The 21,846-nt window shown below is 37.9% G+C and overlaps 1 protein-coding gene across 1 annotated transcript in view; it reads right to left on the reverse strand.

The window, feature by feature from the left end:
- The window catches only part of uggt2 (UDP-glucose glycoprotein glucosyltransferase 2), a 41,974-nt gene extending 22,982 nt beyond the window's left edge, over window positions 1-18,992 (reverse strand). Inside the window, exons 1-23 of the mRNA XM_079426614.1 lie at window positions 18,911-18,992; window positions 17,922-18,055; window positions 17,306-17,388; window positions 17,045-17,175; window positions 16,720-16,832; window positions 16,422-16,599; window positions 16,207-16,303; window positions 15,517-15,589; window positions 15,284-15,384; window positions 13,974-14,073; window positions 13,381-13,441; window positions 13,028-13,119; window positions 12,749-12,902; window positions 10,217-10,336; window positions 9,941-10,026; window positions 9,387-9,522; window positions 8,980-9,111; window positions 8,515-8,679; window positions 8,225-8,348; window positions 7,474-7,572; window positions 5,998-6,089; window positions 5,258-5,467; window positions 2,048-2,179 (exon numbers count right to left, since the gene is read on the reverse strand). Coding sequence (XP_079282740.1) covers window positions 2,048-2,179; window positions 5,258-5,467; window positions 5,998-6,089; window positions 7,474-7,572; window positions 8,225-8,348; window positions 8,515-8,679; window positions 8,980-9,111; window positions 9,387-9,522; window positions 9,941-10,026; window positions 10,217-10,336; window positions 12,749-12,902; window positions 13,028-13,119; window positions 13,381-13,441; window positions 13,974-14,073; window positions 15,284-15,384; window positions 15,517-15,589; window positions 16,207-16,303; window positions 16,422-16,599; window positions 16,720-16,832; window positions 17,045-17,175; window positions 17,306-17,388; window positions 17,922-18,043 — 2,601 coding nt within the window. The 5' untranslated portion in view covers window positions 18,044-18,055; window positions 18,911-18,992. The remainder of the gene's footprint in view (window positions 1-2,047; window positions 2,180-5,257; window positions 5,468-5,997; window positions 6,090-7,473; window positions 7,573-8,224; window positions 8,349-8,514; window positions 8,680-8,979; window positions 9,112-9,386; window positions 9,523-9,940; window positions 10,027-10,216; window positions 10,337-12,748; window positions 12,903-13,027; window positions 13,120-13,380; window positions 13,442-13,973; window positions 14,074-15,283; window positions 15,385-15,516; window positions 15,590-16,206; window positions 16,304-16,421; window positions 16,600-16,719; window positions 16,833-17,044; window positions 17,176-17,305; window positions 17,389-17,921; window positions 18,056-18,910) is intronic.
- Window positions 18,993-21,846: the final 2,854 nt, after the last annotated feature.

Raw genomic sequence — 21,846 nt, forward strand, 5'->3', positions numbered from 1 at the left:
GAGCATGCAGATGAGCTTCCCTGAGACGGTTTCTGACAGTTTGTGCAGAAATTCTTTGGTTATGCAAACCGATTGTTGCAGCAGCTGTCCGGGTGGCTGGTCTCAGACGATCTTGGAGGTGAAGATGCTGGATGTGGAGGTCCTGGGCTGGTGTGGTTACACGTGGTCTGCGGTTGTGAGGCCGATTAGATGTACTGCCAAATTCTCTGAAACGCCTTTGGAGACGGCTTATGATAGAGAAATGAACATTCAATTCACGGGCAACAGCTCTGGTGGACATTCCTGCAGTCAGCATGCCAATTTCACACTCCCTCAAAACTTGCCACATCTGTGGCATTGTGCTGTGTGATAAAACTGCACATTTTAGAGCGGCCTTTTATTGTGACCTGCCTAAGGCACACCTGTGCAATAATCATGCTGTCTAATCAGCATCTTGATATGCCACACCTGTGAGGTGGATGGATCATCTCGGCAAAGGAGAAGTGCTCACTAACATAGATTTAGACAGATTTGTGAACAATATTTGAGAGAAATAGGTCTTTTGTGTACATAGAAAAAGGCTAAAATCTTGCGTTCAGCTCATGAAAAATGGGGGCATATATGTGTTGAGTATATAATTTTTTTCAGTGTGTGTATATATATATATATATATATATATATATATATATATATATATATATATATATATATATATATATATGTGCATATATGTATACGTGTGTGTATATGTATGTGTGTATGTATGCATATGTACTTGGTGCACCAATATAATAGACATTTCTAATACAGGCACAATGGTTTTGTAATGCCCATATTTTGATATTTATTATTTAGCCCATATTATAATATTCATTTTAAAAAATTATATCAGTTACGAAATCAGTATGCGTGTATTAAAACTTATTTGGCTCATATTTCAATACTTATTAATAAATAAATAAAATATGTAAACAAATTAACATATTAACAAAAAAACATTAAATGTTATATAAATTTACTTAAAAATGTTATAAAAATAGCCCTGTTTTATATTAAAGGTGCACTAAGTGATTTTTGAAAAATACTTTTGACCACAGCATCGGACCGAGTCCCAAAACACACTTGCAGCCAATCAGCAGTAAGGGTAGAAATTATAGAAAGAAGAGAGAGTTCAATTTGAGTGCACAGATCGACTATAGATATAGAGAGATGGCAGATATATATAAAAATTATCAGATAAACAAAACCTTAAAAAGAAGGGTTACGATCAGGCTAGAGGTAGGACCCGCGTAAATATCGGAGCACCTTTCCAGCGGTGGAGAGAACTCAAGGAGCAGGAAGAGCTTGAATCAGACGCTGAGGTTGGGTTGTTTCTTCTTGATAGGAAAGTAACATTATCCATGTTGGCTTTTTTGTTTACTTGTGTATATACTTGTGTGTCATCTTCACTTGTTTCCGCGATCGTCATTACTATAGTTCCGTAAGTACGTAGATTTCAAAATAGGGGCGAGGTCCTGTTGGGGTATGGGCGTGTTTGTTTTGGCAAAAATCGCTTAGTACACCTTTAAGTATCTAATAAACCCAAAGAAAATAGCGGAAGTTTTGAAACCATAGCTTTTTTTAGGATGAAGAAAAATTCTTGGGATCACTTTGGTGTGTTGGAGAATGATGGAATGACACTGATGTTTCAGGCTGCAGCCATTTCGTGCTTGTCTGTCAACAAAGACTCTGCTGAAAAAGCACAGCGTTATGACAGTACGGCAGTTCCATGTGACCTGTGACCCCTGCAGCAGAGGATGCTGAGTGGACGCTGGTGAATTAACGCCAGGCTTCATCTCTCTCCTCCTTTCCTCACAGGTTAGGACAGGCCAACCAAACCGCTTTCTGAGTCAACAAAAATGAGCGGTCTCATCTGAGGGACCAAATGGTGAAACCTTAGAGTTCAGACTATTTATCATCCAGATCAGCGGTCCATACCATAGGTCAATTAGGTTATAAATGATTTCATAACTCCCATGGACATTTTCTTTAGTTGTCTGAAGGAGGAGGGGTTGTTTGTGAATCTCACCCTGCCATTGCTGACTACAGCCCTCTGTCCGGCTTTCAGCTTTAGAATTTCCTTACAATACTTCTGCTGGCTGTGCAGGAAGTCCACCTCCATCGTGTTGAACTTCTTCTCAAAGGCATCATGGTCCATACCCTAAAGGAGACCAAACACATACTGTATTTAACACTTAAATACCCAAAAAAGGCATTATATCAAGCTGATGTAAAGTTGCTTTGACAAAATTTGCATTGTTAAAAGTGCTATACAAATAATAGTGACTTGAAAACAGCTATATATGTACTATATAATACATACTGAATCTTTACTGTCACAAAGAATAATTATTTTCAGAATAATAATTCTTCTAAATAAATTTCGCACTGACGATAAAGGGGGTGAAATCTTGTGTGACCCCTGGTTTGGACTGAGTTGAACTAATGGCTTGTTTCCACCGAGCAGTACAGATCTTTGCTGTGCTAGGTACCCCAATGGAAGGGTACCAAAAAAGTGGTATGACACGGTTCGCTATTTTGGTACCATTCACAACTTCTGACAATGGAAACGGACATAATTGTGTACTGTACTGTACCGCTCGGTAGAAACGAGCCATAAGTGTAGTAAAAATGTGGAATGAACAAATCGATTAGCTCATTAGTTTGTTTTTTGATTACACTGCAACGAGGAGATAGTCAATCAATGAGTTATTGACAACTAAAGGGGGCACATTTGTGCAAGTGCAAGTATTAAATTGTCTAGACCTATGAAAAATGTGTTGCCATTGGAGACAGTGTAGAGCTAATCAATCATTAAACATTTTCATTTATCAGACTTGTAATGAAAATATGGCTTCAGTGCCGATAACAAATCTCAGGTGTATGAGCTGTGCAGAGTCAGATTATTAGTGATTCCAGCATTTGGCCCTTATGAAAAGGAACAAAATGCTAATATCAGCACAACACCTCTCCCTGCCATCCAATAATAGACCCATTACCGGTCCCAGACACAAGCTCTCAGGGAACCAAGAATCTCTCTCCAACCATTTTCAAGTAATAAAACTCAGGAATGCCAGGTTGGATGGAACACTTTCTCTTATCTTATATGTTACGATGGAAATAAATAGGAGCAGGATGACAAAATAACAAGAGGACAGAAGAACCAAAATAAAGCTCTCCATATATCTTACAGACAATCAGATTTTCTGAGAGTTGCGATACTCTGTCAATAAGACCCTAGATTCCAATTGCGGTTGTAGGAGGTACATGGCAGCCATTCCCAGAAATGTCATTTGTATGCAAGTATGTAAATTACATATGGTTGAGTGGTTTTCATTGGATGTGGTGGTGGGGTGAAGGCCCACCATGGAAAAGAAGAGAGGCCCTGCTTGTGTCATTTCATAGTGATGACAGGAGGAAACTGTAAAAGTTGTTGTGTGCTTTGGAAGACACAAGCCTTCTAGACTGCAAGTGGGAGGACAAAAGCTACTATGCTTTAAGAAAACACATTAAATGAAAGCAATACATCATAAAAGGCAGTGCATTACAATGTTTTTAATACAATTAAAAAGTGCTGAAACTATGTAAAAGATATTTGTATTACAGCTAATGATGCACCATATATCTTTATTATATTGGTTACTGCACAATATTTAAGATTAAATGTTTTACTTTTATCAGTATATAATAGAATGGATATATATATACACATACACACACACACACACACTATATTGCCAAAAGTATTGGAACACCCCCTTCTAATGAACATGTTTGACTACTTTAGTAATTTCTATGAGTACAAATCTTAATGTTTAAGCATATAATGATATTCTATGGAATTGTGTGCTTCTAATTTTATAGCAACAGTTATAGGACCCTTTTCTATTCTAACATGACAATGCTTCTGTGTATAAGGCACGGTTCAAAAAGACATGATTGATTCAGTCAGTGTGAACTTGACTGATCTGCAGAAAGCCTAGTCCTGATCCCAGCTGAACACCTCTGGTGTGACTTTAAATGCAGACCTTGAGCCAAAAACTCATCACCAAACACCAATGACTTTTATAGACACTATAAAGGACAAAAGTATTGTGACACCCCCTTCTTTAGAACAGAAAAAGCCACTAACAAAACTGTGGCAACAAAGATGGAAACATAATTAGTGTATTTAAAAATTGCATTTCCATCTCTGTTGCAACCGTTTTGGACGCGTCTAAAATGACAGTACCCTTATGTACAAGTCATTGGTGTTTGGTGATGAGTTTTTGGCTCAAGGTCTGCATATAAAGTCACACCAGAGGTGTTCAGCTGGGATCAGGACTAGGCTTTCTGCAGACCAGTCAAGTTCACACTGACTGAATCAATCAAGTCTTTTTGAACCATGCATTATACACAGAGGCACTGTCATGTTAGAATAGAAAAGGGTCCTATAACTGTTGCTATAAAATTAGAAGCACACAATTCCCTAAAATATCATTATATGCTTAAACATTAAGATTTGTACTTTAGTAATTTATAGAAATTACTAAAGTAGTCAAACATGTTCATTAGAAGGGGGTGTACAATACTTCTGGCAATATAGTGTGTGTGTGTGTGTGTGTGTGTGTATGTATATATACACACACACACACACACATATATACACACACATATATACGTGTGTGTGTGTATAATACACACACACACACACACACACACATATACACACACACATACATATACATACACTTCATATGGACAAAGTTACAGTTTAAAAGCACTAATAATTTGATAACTCTGTAAAAAGTCATCTTTTTAAAATTAATATCCATTTTTTATACTGTACATTATAAGGTTGTGATGTCTAAATTCACTTTGACCAGAAATTTAATATCAGTGCACCCCTAATAGTCGGGGGGTTTTATAGTTGTATAAAATGTTCTTGCTCCAAAATCTGGTTGTATCTTGAGGTCATTAATTTGCATCAATATAATTCCATAATAATCTTGCAGCCATAAACAGCCAACATGGAATTAACAATCTGTATTTCTGTAAACACTTTCTGGTCTTTCAAATCAGACAGGAGAACGACAGCACATTTCCAGCAACTTAACTCAAACAACATAAATTAACATGGAAAAAGAAAAAAGGACAGACAGGCTAGAAAAGAACAGGTGTGTTAAGATAAATCCAAGTCAAAATGCTCTACACATAATTCCACATTTTACCCAGACACAGTATTTCACACTCCACTGACCTGTTTAAGTAAGTGCTTAATCTTGGTGCCTTGTCTGAGGAGCTCCACATTTTCTTCTTTGAGGAGTTTTAGGGTGAAGTCGAGTGTGTTCTTGCTGCTTTGGGTGAGGAGAGAAGCCCAGGCGGCTCGGTACAGAGCGCTGTTATCCTCTGTGGGCTTTCCACTGGGGTTATTGATCACCCCGACACGACAGTTGGAGCTGCTGGATTTCTGCAAACGAACACTGTGGATTAGACACTCTCTCAAAAAGGAGACCACAGACCACATTAACTATGCGACTATGAATGTCTTAAATTATTTGGGTAAGTTTACTTAACAAAATGAAACTGTGATCCTCATATAGAGATTTTGGGAGGAAGAATCGTGATATTAGTAAAGTTACTTGTATGTAAAAAAACAAAACAAAAAACATAAGCACAAATTTGATTCAATGAAACATTTGGGAGCTAACTGGATAAATATGTTTTTTTTTTTTATACAATAATACTGCGATATTCAAAACGGGGGATTACTCAGCATTGTACTTTGTGTGAGTGTATATATATATACAAAGCATACATATAAGCAGCAATCAAATGGACCATTTACTCTGGATTTTGTTCATTAACCAACACCAGAAGAATGCTTTCATAGATTAATTGCTCTCAGATTAATTACTAAGATGCTCGTGTGCCTCTGCTCTCTGAAGATGCGATTCCTGTGGTTACAACTAATTGGAAATAAAAACTGCAGTAGTTTACCATATGTTTCAAGGCGCTCCGGAGCAACTGCCTCCCAGAAGGCTGTTCAATATCTGCTACTATCCACATGGTCACTCCGTATAACACCTCTTCTACAGAATAAGTAAAAAAATAAAATAAAAAAGTTACTTAAGAATAATGCTTTTTAGAAAAACACAGTTTGAATAGGTTTTTAGCTAAGAAGTCTACATGCACTGTGTGTTAAATTATTGAAAGTAACATTAAACCAACAACGTAATGTTAATTATGATGCTATACTAGCAGTATTGTCAAACACTTAAAGGGGTCATATGATGCAATTTCAAGTTTTCCTTTCTCTTTGGACTGTTACAAGCTGTTTGTGCATAGTTGAGATCCCTAAAGTTGCACAGACTAAAGTCTCAAACCCAAAGAGATATTCTTTATAAAAGTTAAGACTCGTCCACGCCCTCCTAAAACAGCTCATTCAAAAACGCCCCCACGTGTACGTCATGATGTGGAAATATTTGTGCAATGCCGCCCAAATATTCACGCAAAGAAAGGCGGCGTGGTTCCAGTAACCACAGTATTGTTGATGCAGCCATGTTAGGGAGAAGCTGTGTTTCTATGCAAAAGCACTTTATTTGGCCTTGCGAAAGTAGATGCAATTAGGAATCATTGGTCAAGATTTGTTTACAACACAACAGCACAACCCAAATGTTCGAATTTGTGCAACGCCTTTTATGGATGATAGTTTCATGAACCTAGTAGAGTACAAGGCTGGTTATGCACGAAGGCCATTTCTAAAAAAAGGGGTCAATTCTGACTTTGCTATGACAATCTGGCGCTTCTGAATCAGTGACTGCAAGTATGTTTTTTTATTAGTTCAAGTATTTGCTATTGACTGTTCAAATGCGGAGTTTTGCGCATAACGCATCGTGTGTGTGTGTGTGAGTGTGAGTGTGTGTGCGTGTGCATGTGTGTGTGTGTGAGGGGAAGAGGGTCACATCACAGCGGAGTGTCCAGCCTGTCAGAAATCGTCTTGACCGTGGCTTGATTACTGCAAATATATCCGAGCATCACGGTGTCTGTCACGCAACTTTGTTCCCCTTTTGGGCTTGAACTGATTAAAACTAACTTGAAAGCTGAAGCTCGTGATTATGGTAAGGGGCATTACATTTCCGACATGTGCTTGTGGTGTTCGGCCAATCACAATGCACTGGGTCAGTTGGCCAATCAGAGCAGACGGCACTTGTTGGAAGGACGGGCTTTGTAGAAAATGACACATTTGAGAGAGGCGGGGCATAGAGGAACTACAATAATGTACAGTATTGAAAAATACTGTACATAATTTTTTTTTGAACATTAAAGCATGTCAACATATTCTGTTACACCAAATACACAAAATAATGATCTTTAAAATAGCATAATATGACCCCTTTAAATGATGGGAGCTACTAAAAACATTATAAAATATAAAACCCCTCACAAAATATAAATTGTAAAGTCACGACTCACCATCTCTGATGAAATACTTCATTCTCTTAGAGACAACTGCTGTTTTGTCTTTGGAGTCCAAGTATGAGAACATAGGTGTGTCATCCCAGTCATCAGCAACTATTTGTTCAATTATAACAGACATTATTAAGGCAGTTAATAATGAACACTGTAAAGGTATGGGCAGGGTGCGATTTGTGAAAAAAACAGAGGGGGGGATGCTTTTGAAAATTTTTATTAAATGTTTTTAATACGACGAAAACAGTATTTAACGTGATCGCAGTTTAATAAACGAAATCGTAGGCATACGTTAGGCCTATTAATTGTAATGATATAATTTCCACAGTTATTCAAACAACAAATAAATTATATAGAGAAGGCGAGCAAAGAACACAACGGAGCTTTTTGAAACTCCGAATCAGTTAAACCATTGCGTTGCAAAATGATTCACTGTTTCGAAGCGCTCCAATCGGATCGTGTATCGCAAATCATTTGATATAGATCGGGATGTCAGAGCAGGTTCGCGGCCTATTTTTATCCCCACCGGGGATAAAAATAATTCAGCAGAAGCAGGGATGCATAAACCAGAGGGGGGGGAAATCCCCCCCGGCAAATCACACCCTGGGTAGAGGTAATGATATGTTAATGATAGTGATGTGACAAATTATTGTGTAGGAGATTGCAGAGTGTGACTGTGACAGTGACAATGATATGGTGAGATGACAGATCAATATTGGCACTGGTTTGGGTCAGGTGATCATTAAAGGGCTACCTGGTGAGGAAGTGAAATCCAGATATCGCCTCTCAGAGCTCAGAATGAGAGGGTTGATACGGGGAACTACATTGGCCTGCTCCATTAGGAAGTCCACCACATCAACACTCTCAGTGATCTGACCCTGGATATGACAGGAAATACCTTAGAACTTGCTAACAAACCACATTTAAAGGATTACATTCAACAAATCACATCACATAGATGAATGCGTGACAAAAATAAATGGTCAAAACCAATGAATTTGAAGAAACACAGTAAGAGATGCAAAGCCAAAAAAGGTACTCTACCGTAAAGACAGCTCTCTGGAAGAAGTTGGTAGTTTCCATGATTTTCTGCAGAAGAACCGTCTCTAGTTCTTCCGGGTCCATCTCCTCACTACTGAGTGGAATACCATTGAACAGACCCACTGGTAAAGCACCTAAACCACTCTTTCTGTAAAACCCTCCTCCAGCCTTAAAAAAATAAAAATCATACTAAACATTCATAAAGGCACTGACATCAATTTCCAAATTAAATCTTATGTCTATGATTTCCTAGGGATTTTTGACAAGCAGTGGTTTATATTTACCAATACTATGAAAATCATCTTGCCAAGTTCAATTATAAAAATGCAATGTGCACTGAAAATATTTTGTATGTAATTGTCTGCACATTAAACTTGGGAATTTTAACAGGAAACATACATACAGCAGTTTAAACTGACATTTTTTTCTTGTCATCATAGAGCACATAACACTGTGTAATAGCATTACCTTTCTGTTGTCATCATAGCTTGAGTCCACTCCAAGAATTCTGGCAGCATTTGCTTTTGGAAATTTCTTTTTCAGATATGCAGTTACTGTATCCACAGAGAGAATCTCTCCAACTTCCACCCTGTTATATATCTGTATGTCACAAAAAACAAAAACACACTAGAATTTAATGACCAAATTAGTACATTTACGTTTACAGAAGTCGTCTTTGGATATCCCTCCTTCCTTGTCCATAAAATGAATGTCTTGAACAAAAGAATGTGTACATTATAACTGAAAATATCTGCTATAGTACATAGTATAAACCAGGCCTTCAAATATCACACTTAATGTGAAGGAGAAACCTAAAGTAACTTTAAAGTCATTTTGATTTAAAAGGGAGTCAGAGCAACCACAAAGATACTCACTGACACCATGGACGTAAAAGCGTGTGCTTCGTCATACTCCTCCGAGATGTAGTTTAAAAGCCTAAAGAGAGCAACACCAGCATCCAAATAACCATCCACTTTATCATCTGCACTGACAACCAGCACAAACCCAATCCTAAGAGACATGGAAACATAAATGCATATCAAATCTGGCATAAAATCTCACCAACAATAAAATGATCAACAAATAAAACTGAACAGTACTGAAGGGCTCATGATAATAAAATGCGATTTGCTTGTTGAATGTTAAGTAAGGCATATTGTCAGCTGCTTATTACATGGTTTCTTACCAAACAGATAAAAATGGACATGAAATATTGATTTGAGTTTAAATTATACGTAAGAAACCATTAAGTGATATGAAAATAGCAGAGCTATGTAAGGAATTTTCTGTTACAATGGTCCATTATACAGTTTAGCAGTCATTATTCAAAAGTTAACAATCAGAATCACATATTTCAGTACAAGTCATAACTGAAAAAATGTTACGGCTCAAGTAAAATGTATTAAATGCTATCGTGGAGTGGAAATACCTGAGAGGAATGTTATGTTTGTAAAATAGTTCTGCTAATTTCACCAGCTCAATGCTCTCTTCTTGTATTGGGTCAAGAAACAGAACCTGCAAACAACAAATAAAACCATTTTTCATTCTTTCACAAATTACAATTCGAATGAACAAATTCACACAAAATGGGTCTTCAGCAGTGCTAAAAAGGGGGGCATCAGGGGATAAACATTCCTGCATGAACCTGCACACACAGCTAGATTTCAGCTTAGACTATAATCAACTCACAGGCAAGTTGACTCACCAAGTTATAGAAGTTACGGCGTATTTGTCGAATAACTCCAGGAAATGTTGCTCTGAGGAGCTCCTGGACACTTGAGGGCCAGTGACGATACATGGAGTCCTTCTCAATATCATTAGCCCACTAGAAAACGACAGACATTTGTTACATTGTGAAAGCCTTTATGTGAGCAGTGAACAACCATTTTATCTGCAGCTTGGGTTCCAGAAGTATATTAATAATAATAATTTGTTACATTTATATAGCGCTTTTCTAGGCACTCAAAGCGCTTTACATAGTAAGGGGGGTATCTCCTCGTCCACCACCAATTTATAAATACAAATATTATCAATATAACTTTAGCATTAGCAAAAATGAAACAAAAAAAAAATCATCACATCAGGTCAGTCTTAAAAGGTTCTTTTATACATTAATCAGTTACTACTCAAAACTAATTTCTCTATGTAGACTTAAAATATGGTATTTTACTTCCAGAACTTTTTGAGCTCTACGACCACACTTAAATAAATATAGCTGCAAGCAGCGATTAGCGGGGCCAAGCCAGCGAATGGCCCGTAGCGAGGCGCAGAGCGGGAAGAGAATAAAAAGCTGAAAAAGAACGTACATAGAAAAAACAGATATGTTCAGAAGCACAGAAGTTCAAAACTGAACAGAAGTTCAGAAGAGAAAGAATAAACACACGGTTCTGATTCGAGACGAACACGCACGGAAGATCCAATGTCTGGAAAAAACACCGTTTGCACCGCTGGTACTAAACGGGATTCGAACCCATGACCTGAAAGTTTCAGGGTAAGCAGCTTAGCAGAGTGAGCCACACGGTTGTTACATATTTTACAGGCCGAGGAGAGGTTTAGGTGAGAGAATGAGCTGACAAAAAAGTTATTTAGCATTTTAACCAGCGTAACACAAAGTAAAGTTAATTGTAACGCATCTTATGTTTAATTCGATAGCTGAAGAGTCACTTTAAACATAATGGTAATTGTTTAGCCTGTAACTTAGAAGAATGCTAAGATCACTAGTATAAGCCAACAAATTTCAGTGACGGAGACGTGGTTCAGCCAATCCTGGCAAAATTGTCATCCTTATAATTTTCTGACTGACTGTTCAAAAGTTATAAGCGAAAATGTGAATTTTTTGGTTTCTCACGACCCATAGGTGGCGCTGTTACCAAATTTGGCACGGACCCTGAGATCATGGAGTTGAAGAAGTGTACCAAGTTTTGTTTTGATTGATCATAGCTTGGCTGAGATACAGCCTCTGAACCAATTTTGGTCGACCTCATGAAGTTCACAAATTCATAACTTTTGAACGAAGATGAATAAAAAAAATATGTTCAGTCATCTCTGTGCGTCTCAGATCAAAGATCATCTGAGCCAATTTTGGGAAGAATTGGATCAATTTTGAAGGAGGAGTAGCAAAAACACTGGTTTTCCTTTGCTTCAAAATGGCGGACAGACACCATGTTGGAAAATGACAAATGAGACATTGTCAGAATCGGCATAAGCCAGGGAACGAAACGACATAAAAATGACACATTTTGGACAAAATTTGCAAAAGTTATGTGTTTTTGTTATAATAGTTGTATCTCTGGAACACTAGGTGGCGCTGTCTTCATACTTCTGTGGTCCCTCCGGGACATGGTGTTGATGATCCCTACCGATATTTGTGCCGATATGTTAAATGGTTCAAAAGATATTGCAATTTATAACAAATTTCAAAATGGCGGACACGTGGTTCAGCCAATCCTGGCAAAATTGACATCCTCTGTTTCGTCATGACCCAAGGAATCCATAGACACAAAGATTATAATTTTCTGAATTACTGTTCAAAAGTTATAAGCAAAAGTGTGAATTTCTGGTATCTCACGACCCATAGGTGGCGCTGTTCCCAACTTTGGCGTGGCCCCTCAGATCATGGTGTTGATGAAGCGTACCAAGTTTCGTTTTGATTGATCCAAGTTTGGCCGAGATACAGGCTCTGAACCAATTTTGGGTCGACTTCTTTAAGTTCACAAAATCATAACTTTTGAACAAAGATGAATAAAAAACATCTGTTCAGTCAGTTCTTTTCAGCTCAGTCCAAAGATCATCTGAGCCAATTTTGGGAAGAATTGAATCAATTTTGAAGGAGTAGTAGCAAAAAGACAGAATACTGTACTTTTCAAAATGGCCACTACTGTAATGGGTGGAGTCTTACTGTACGCTATTGGATGTGATGAGCATGAAGAGAGTAATCAGGTGTACTAAGTAAAATTTTTCTAGAATAAGGGGTTCAAGAGTTATTACCATTTCAATGTTGAATTTTTGAACTGGTGGTGGCGCTATAGAGTTGGTTCTAGAGACCCCATAGTTGGTCAGATCACTATTCATGGCCATCTCTACAATTGTGCCAAATTTCATCATTTTCCTATGTACGGTTCATAGGGCTGCCATAGAGCCCCATGGGGAAAAATAATAATAATAATAATAATAATAAAACATACAGATACAATAGGGGCTATAGCCCTTCGGGCTTGGCCCCTAATTAGCGTCTTACCATAATGGATGAGTGACGAATGTCCAGAGCGTAGCTGTCCTCTACAGTGGTTGATGATGGTAAATGCAGGAACTTACTAACGCTGCTTCCTCTTATGCCAAGGTTATGAAGACCTTCGAGAATCTTAGCCTCGGTTCTGAGAATGTCCAGGATGCTACAGAGCAGTTGAGAATGAACAAATGTACAGAATGAATTTAACATACAGTACATAAAACATGTTGAGGAACGTTAGTGGTGCCAGTTACCAGCTGGTAAGAGGATCTTGTGCTGGGATCATACCTGAAAGGGTTATGAATGTCCAGGTCAACGTGTATTCCATTAATAAACAGACTGGCATCTCCAGGTTGGATCCCCACCGACTCACTCAACCTCTGAAATTTAAAGACCCATCAGCTACACCATCACTTTATGGACAATCCATCCATCATTCAGTATGGACATGAGTTGCTGAAACATGATCGTTTTGAATAGGATTCATCATCTGAGACACAAGTCACTCCAGAGTACTCATCAAACTTAGAGAGGACACGTTTAATTTTCTAAAAATAAATCAGAAAAATCCTGGCCCACATGGCTGCACTTGAAACTTTTTTTTACAGTGCTCATCAGAAAAGTTGTTGATAAAACCTTACCTTTTGATTGTCTTCTATTTCTTTCCTCATGTCTTGGTTTACGGCCACTCTTGTCAGTGATCTGTGGGGACAGTAAAACATGTACAGTCAGTACCAGCTCTAGCCAACATCCCAGAACAGTCATAAAAACTCATTTTAATCTCAGAAAACCTGTTCTCTCTTAGACGCCATATCGGCTATGCTGACAAACTGTAAACCATAGTAACTCTGACTCAGCAAATTCTGAACACTGCACATAAAGCTGTCTTGAGCAGCAGTGGAGGAAAGTCACAGTCACACATTAAAAATGACCTACACATAATGCATATGCATGCATTCTGTGCCGTTATACATGCAAAAATGCACAGTGGAATATTCTACAACAATAACTGTTACAAATATTCCTGTTCTCAACATTTTTAATGTTTAAGTTATTTTCTTTTAATTATAGGACTTAATAAGGATTCTATGAGGATGAACCTTTTAAAAGGCAACATTTGTTTAAATCTTTTCTTTTTTCTTTTTGAGTTCTGATGCAGAGAGTTGTAACAAAGGTAATGATTTCTGTCTAGGATTTTCTCAGAGAAACCAAGACTGAATTTCAGACTTTTTACCTGGCTCTGCTTGGGAAATTTTGGCTGAGGTCTTGCATCAATTTGAGAGAATCAAACTTTGGCACAGTCACGATCCGAGATGCCGCCTGGAAACTGAGGTCTATTGGAAAGACAGAAAAATATATTTCAAAATCTTTTTTAAAAGAGCCATTAATCCTTGAAGAATGCCTGCAATGCAAGAGTTAGTTAAAACTTTTCATATTTAAAATATAAATCTAAAATTTTGTAATTAAACGAACAGCTGAATTCAACATTGTCATGATTTACTTATACACAAACATAAGACAGTTTTGAAGAATCTATGGCTGTTCTCTTCTATGCAATTACACTGAATGGGGACAAGAGCTTTCTAGCTTCATGATGAAAGGGTATCATAAAATATCATAAAAGTATTTGATGAACATTTTGAAACTGAAGTCATATATAGAGATATTGTGGACATCTGCCCTAGCTCTACTTAATGCATTCATCTTCAATACAGCAATTCTTGATTTGTGAATGAATCTGGATGAATGAGCTTCATTATTATTATTATAGGATACATTATGGTATGGAAAACAGTGACTCCATTTTTTTTAGACTCTATTTGGTTTCGAGTCTCAGGTCCGGCAGGAATTGTCGGTGAGGGGAGTGAATAACCAGCGCTCTCTCCACCTTCAATACCACGACTGAGGTGAGACCCTTGAGCAAGGCACCGACCCCCCAACTGCTCCCTGGGCGTGTGTTCACTACTGTGTGTGTGCACTTGGATGGGTTAAATGCAGAGCACAAATTCAGAGTATGGGTCACCATACTTGGCCACATGTCACTTCACTTTCACTTTCAATGAGTGAAAACATTACGACTGTGATTGCCATACAGCTTGATTTTTAAACTAGTCTAAAGAGTCCAGACGAAAGGCTAAACATTCCAAATCAAAGTTATTACCACTTACAATTCAAAACTTACAAAGTTATTACATGATTGATAACCATCATGAGAGCCCTTCATGTCAAGCAAAATAAATTGCTTCATTTATCTATCAGCACAAAACTAAAACGGCTCTTATTTAGCCACTTTGCTCCAGGTCTCACAGTGCAAAATTGAACTTGGCTGTGAACATGAGCATCTGTTCAGAAGTCTGAACAGGAATAGGACAGATCGCTGCTGCAAGCAAAGGGTACAAACTGCAACCTTTCCACTGCTTCCCAATTCATCAAGTGGACAGTTCTCTCCAGGAACCATGTGGATTGCTTTAATCTCACTGGGTGACGCAGCACCGAGACCAGAACACCGTAAGAGAGGACCATCAATAACAGCAGCCTGCCCACCTTGGAGCTCCCACACTTTGAGAGGAGTCATGTCATTGGTGCTCTCCAGTAGATGCTTCCTCAGCTCTCCAAGTTCCTCCTGAAGCTCTGGGTGAGACTTTCTAGAGGTGAAAAAGGACACAGTGAGGCACTGTTTCACATACTGTAATGTAATGTGCAAAAGACATTCATTTTAATCTATTGTGTGGATAGATATAAACTGCATAAGAAAGAAAACAATTCAGAGAGCTCACTTTAATTTGCCAAACAGAAATCCTTGGACTTCATCATTTTCATCCTCATTATCAGTGGTGACTGATTTGGATTCTGTAAACAAATTCAGGTTATGTCAATTTCAAATTATTTTTTTCAATATCTTTACCTACTTCAATTTATAAAGGAACAATAAGCACTCCACTACTAATTTTGTACTGTAGTTTAACTACTTTGAAACTACACTACAGTTCAAAATTTGGGGTTGGTACAATTTTATTTATTTTACTTTTTTAAAAGATGTTTTTATATTCACCTAGGCTCTATTTATTTGATCAAATAAGAAATCATTCTAATATACTAATATTTGGTGCTCAATAAACATTTTGTGAATTATCACTGTTAACAATTGCGCTGCTTAAACTTTTGGAAACTGTGATAGATTTTTTCAAGATTCTTTAATGAATATAAAGTTCAAAAGAACAGCATTTACTGTATATGAAATACAAATATTTTGTAGCAATGCAAAAGACTTTACTGTCACTTTAGATTAATTTAATGTGCCTTGCTGAATAAAAGTATATTAATTTCTTCCAGAAAGTCTTAATTTTGACGAGTAGTGCAGTTTGTCAAGCTAAAACTGACTATTATAATAAAACTGTTATTCAGTTCTGTCATTTATTACTATAACCCTTTTGTTATACAAACGGCAATTTGACATTGTATGATACCTTTAACTTGTGTGTCGTCAACAGCTTTGTACTCAGTGCTTTTAATTGCCAGTTCAACACCATATCCAGACAGCAGCATCTTTTCATGTTTTGGCTCCTGTGGTGAGAAATCAGTATGTGGGGCAACAGGTATTTACTATATAGCACAGATTCTAATAATTTCATAAACTATATAAAACATTAAATCATGATGAAATTACACTGCTAATACTCACAGACACAAAGTGTCGTAGCACATAGACGAGTTTGCCCTCCTGTGCCCGCTCTGACAGAACCTTATGCAAAGTATTGAACTCCTTTGTGCCGATTTCAGCATAAAGAACAGCTACAGGCAGGTCAGTCCCATTGACTCCGGGGTACTGGTGATCAGACTTGTACAGGTATGGTCTTGGCCTGCATAGGACACACAAAAGAAAGGTTATGAGAAACCACTCGATTCTGACACAAAACCATGTATAGACAAAAATATTCCCAAAATATTTTTGAATACAGTATAATGTTGGTTAGTATTACCTTCCTGCTGCAGTCTTCAAGAGCTTCTTCATATCCTTGGTGTTGCAGGCATTTTGACCGTGAACAACCACGAAAGCAGCACAGCCATCAGGAGGAGGTTCATCACTTGCTATCTATAGATTGAGAAGAAACGGTTAACAATACATCTATGGGGTAAACCACATAGTAGCAGTCATTTCAAATAGACTAATATTTCAAAAAGCTTCACATTTTTAAAAAAAGACCTCTGTATATATGTTATTGATAGTATACTCTACTAAACCAGACGTGTCAAGCATTTGGTTTGGTATGAAATCGTTATTATGATATACAGAAAAGGACTCACTTGTTGGAAAGCATGCACAGCCGGTGAGTAAGCCCTGAGAGACAGAGACAGCTTCAGCAGGTTGACCTGAAGATCTGTCAAAAACTGTCCAGCCTTCTTGATGATCAGGTTATAATATGACCGGACAGACTCTAAAGACAGGGAAGTGAATATCTGTCTCTGTATATTTTCCAATTAATGTGTAGTTTCACCAAACACAATCTTACATACCACTCAATGAATTAGGAATCAAAACAGAGAAGATGAAACGTCAGTCATTACCTCCATTTTTGTAAACAGTTAACTCCTTCACAGTATCGACAAACTGCCAGAACTTCTCTTCACCATCCTCTCTGATAAACTCGCTGCGGAAAAATAGATTTACAAAACAACAGATACATAAGACAAACACGAAACACAGTACTGCATACAAAAAACCTCAAAGTTTTGCTATAAAGAGATCACGGTAAAATAAAATTTTAGGGGTTAACAAATTCAAGGCTATTAAGGCAGCAAATTCAAATCTGCTGCCATAAGACATATGAAAGGCAATATTTCAACTTTTTAAAATCATATTAATTTTTTAATAATTATAATAACATCTACATTTTCTATAATTTCACATTAGAGTCCACATGAGATATCTACACTGTATCACACTGTAGGACTGCGTGAAACTGATTAAATTGTGAACAACTAAAGAAATGGTAACTAGTTGAAGCAGATAAAACATTCAATATGAATTATATACATTTTAACATAAATACTTGATATTTTAAAAAAAGGTTAATATATGTACAAATAAACACAATAATTGTTATGCATGAAGTCGTAATTAAAATATGAAGGGTAGCCAGTGAAAATGAACTACAGGAGAATAATAAACACTTCAGCCCACCTTGTTTCCAGCAGGAGAGGGGTCATGGACCATTTAGCCTGAAGACTGGCAACGACTCCTTTAGATGCTGCGTGCACATGCTGGACCCTCAGCAAGACCAGCACAACAAAGACCACCCTCATGATAAGACACTGCTAAAAGCACATAAAAGATAACACTATTGTAATTGTAATAATTAATAAATATTTAAGAACAATTAAGAAATGCTGTTGCTCAGCCATATATAAAATTCCCCCCCAAAAATATATTTTTTTTATTGATGTTTTCATACATTAGAGAACACATGCTCCTAACAATTGTTTTGTGCTTCAGAATTGCAACAATATTAAAACTATAGCACAAATTTTACATACTGATAGGATGTAGAAGCTGGCCTTTTTCTTGTCATAGAATTTTCTATATCACACAAAATATTATTTTCAAATCATGGTCAATAAACAGCTGGTTCCCATTGTAACAACTCATCCCATTGAGACGATATACACTATAGGCTCAATGTTTGTTAAATGAAATGCATCTCATTCTAGGAAAATAACGTGACAATAAAATGTCTCAACAGAAAATAACTTCCATATTCATCTGAGCAAAAACTGGGAAATATGAAATATTAAAGTTACTGTGAAGTATCGGTAAAACAAGGAAAGGCAAGACTAAAGTGTCCAGTAAAACGCCACGTAGCAACAATGTAACGTTATGTGTCGATTAGCTGCTACATAATTGTTACATTTTTTCGTTATTTTATAGACATGCGCGTCACTGTCAAGCTACATACACTTTATGCAAATAAGATGAAACAGGCTATGATTGTGATTGGTCATTCTTATGAATGAAGAAACAATAAGACGTGAAAAGGGATAAAAGACATCCAGTACAAACTGTTCAACCCCTATCAGCATTTCTTTCGGGAGCAGCAACAACATATTATTCAACAGCAATAAACCGCGACATGACTCTGTGATATAGACTATGAATATGTTTTAAAAACACACCTAAATCATCGGACGCTGAGCCTCTGTGTTACCCGGTTTCACAGGACGCCGCCATTGAGGGGTCCTGCATCCTTAATTCCCTGTTCCACACATGGGAAAGCGATACATTGTTTCCGCTTTAGCAAAAAGCGTCAACATTTTAGTGACTTGTAAGACGAGTATTTTAGTTAAAGTTAAGCTTAGTAATGGCAGAGAAATATCTTTCAGCATTAACATATTTTGTAAGTTGTACGCAGGAGTACGTTGTTCAGGCATTTTCATGGACAACTAATGTAATTGATGCAGTAGAGCTCCTGCATGAACACACGGCGGGGTTTCCCAGTTTGATTCAATAAAATCTAAAATCAATAAAATCTAAAATATTGATACGAAATCAAAATATTGTAGATACAAATTACTTCCCATTCATTTCTGTTTAAACAAATCACACATTTTTTTTATTTATCAGATATATGAGTTGTTTTGTAGCCTAGGGGGAGGGGGAATCAAATTATTTTAAGAGAGCAAATTTATTTATTTATTATTATTTTTTTATTCATTTTGCTTGTTTTTTTACTATAGGCCTATAAAATTTGGGATTGATGACCTGAAGGGGAAATAGACATATTTACATGTCGGCTGTTGTGTACATAGGCCTAATTGAATTAAAAAGTTTATTTAATATTGTTAACATTTATATATTAAAGAGATTGTGACTGATATTTTAGATTAACATAATAAATATAACTATATTTTATATTGTTATGCTCTTCAGAAATCGTGACTTTATGTTAAATTAGTTACTCCACAGGATATGCATTAGAATTTAATATTAATAATAGGCTAATAATTTAAGATATTATATATTCCTGGAAAATAATTACGTCATAGAAATAGGTTAAAATATCCAGAGAACTTAGTGAGAAGCGTCTCGGTGCAGCCTACAAGATCCAGGGGGCGTGGTTGGATCCAGATCCAACTCCTCCCACATATACCTAAACCTACCCATCTCCACCCTCTGATCCAAAACCCACCCATCTCCACCCCTAAACCTACCCATCTCCAGGGGGATAAAGTCTTGTACAAAGAGGCCAAAAACACACTGGAAAAGGAGATCAGAGTGGCAAACAGGAATTATTCTGACAAGCTAAGAAAAAAATTATCTTCCAGTGATCCTGCTTCAGTGTGGAAAGGTATGAAGGATATCACCAGTTACAAGACACCATCCCCCAGCACTCTGGAGAATCAACAACTAGCAGACGACTTGAACAAGTTTTATTGTCGTTTTGAAAAAACACTCCACACCCGCCTTGAACACCTCTCCACACAACCATTAACACCTCCAGCAACCCTCCTCTCCCCCACACCTACAATTCAAATCAGCGAAGAAGATGTGTGCCAGGTCTTCAAGAAGAACAAAAGAAGGAAAGCACCAGGCCCAGACGGTGTGTCACCAGCCTGTCTGAAATCCTGTGCTGATCAGCTGGCCCCCATCTTCACACAGATCTTCAACAGATCACTGGAGCTGTGTGAAGTCCCCTCATGCTTCAAACGCTCCACCATCATCCCCGTCCCAAAGAAGCCCAAAATTACTGGCCTTAATGACTACAGACCTGTGGCTCTAACGTCTGTGGCCTTGAAATCATTCGAAAGACTGGTTTTGGCTTATCTGAAGGACATCACTGGTCCCTTACTGGACCCCCTGCAGTTTGCCTAGAGAGCAAACAGGTCTGTGAATGATGCAGTCAACATGGGACTGCACTTCATCCTGAAGCATCTGGACAGACCAGGGACTTATGTGAGGATCCTGTTTGTGGACTTCAGCTCTGCTTTTAACACCATCATCATGGACACCCTTCAGAATAAACTAACCCAGCTCTCCGTCCCCACCTCCGTCTGTCAGTGGATCAATAGCTTCCTGACAGACAGACAACAGTTAGTAAAGCTTGGTAAATTCACATCCGGCACTCGTACCATCAGCACTGGAGCTCCTCAGGGCTGCGTACTCTCCCCACTGCTCTTCTCCCTCTACACCAATGACTGCGGCTCTAAAGTCCCCTCTGTCAAGCTCCTGAATTGTGCAGACGACACCACACTGATCGGCCTCATCCAGGACGGTGACGAGTCTGCTTACAGACAGGAGGTTAAGGAGCTGACTGTCTGGTGCAGTCTTAACAACCTGGAGCTTAACACGCTCAAAACTGTGGAGATGATCGTGGACTTCAGGAGAAACCCCCCTGCTCTCCCCCCACTCACCATCATGAACAGCACTGTGACTGCAGTGGAGTCATTCAGATTCCTAGGCACCACCATCTCTCAGGACCTGAAGTAGGATATTCACATAGACTCCATTGTCAGAAAGGCCCAGCAGAGGTTGTACTTTCTTCGCCAGCTGAGGAAGTTCAATCTGCCACAGGAGCTGCTGCAGTTCTACTCCGCATATATTGAATCCATCCTCTGCACTTCAATAACTGTCTGGTTCAGCTCAGCTACCAAATCTGACCTCAGAAGACTACGGAGGGTAGTCCGGACTGCTGAGCGAATCATTAGTACAACCCTCCCCACTCTCCAAGAGCTGTACTTATCCAGAGTGAGCAAAAGGGCTGGTAAAAATCACTCTGGACCCCTCACATCCAGCACACTACACCCTCTTTGAACTGTTACCATCTGGTCGACGCTACAGAGCTCTGAGCACCTGAACGACCAGACACAGAAACAGTTTCTTCCCTCAGGCAATCCATCTCATGAACACTCAACAATAAACGTGGAACACACAACTATAATACATTATCCATTCACCACACTCACTTATTTTATTTTTATTTTCTCATTTCTAATTTGCACATACTTGACCTGTACATAGTTGTCTATATTATACATTGTGTTTTTGCTGTTTTGTACATTGCCTATTTGCATATTTGTATATTTTTCTTTTATTATCTGTGTCCTGTCCTGTT

This window comes from Barbus barbus, assembly GCF_936440315.1.
Source record: "Barbus barbus genome assembly, chromosome: 10".
NCBI lineage: Eukaryota > Metazoa > Chordata > Actinopteri > Cypriniformes > Cyprinidae > Barbus > Barbus barbus.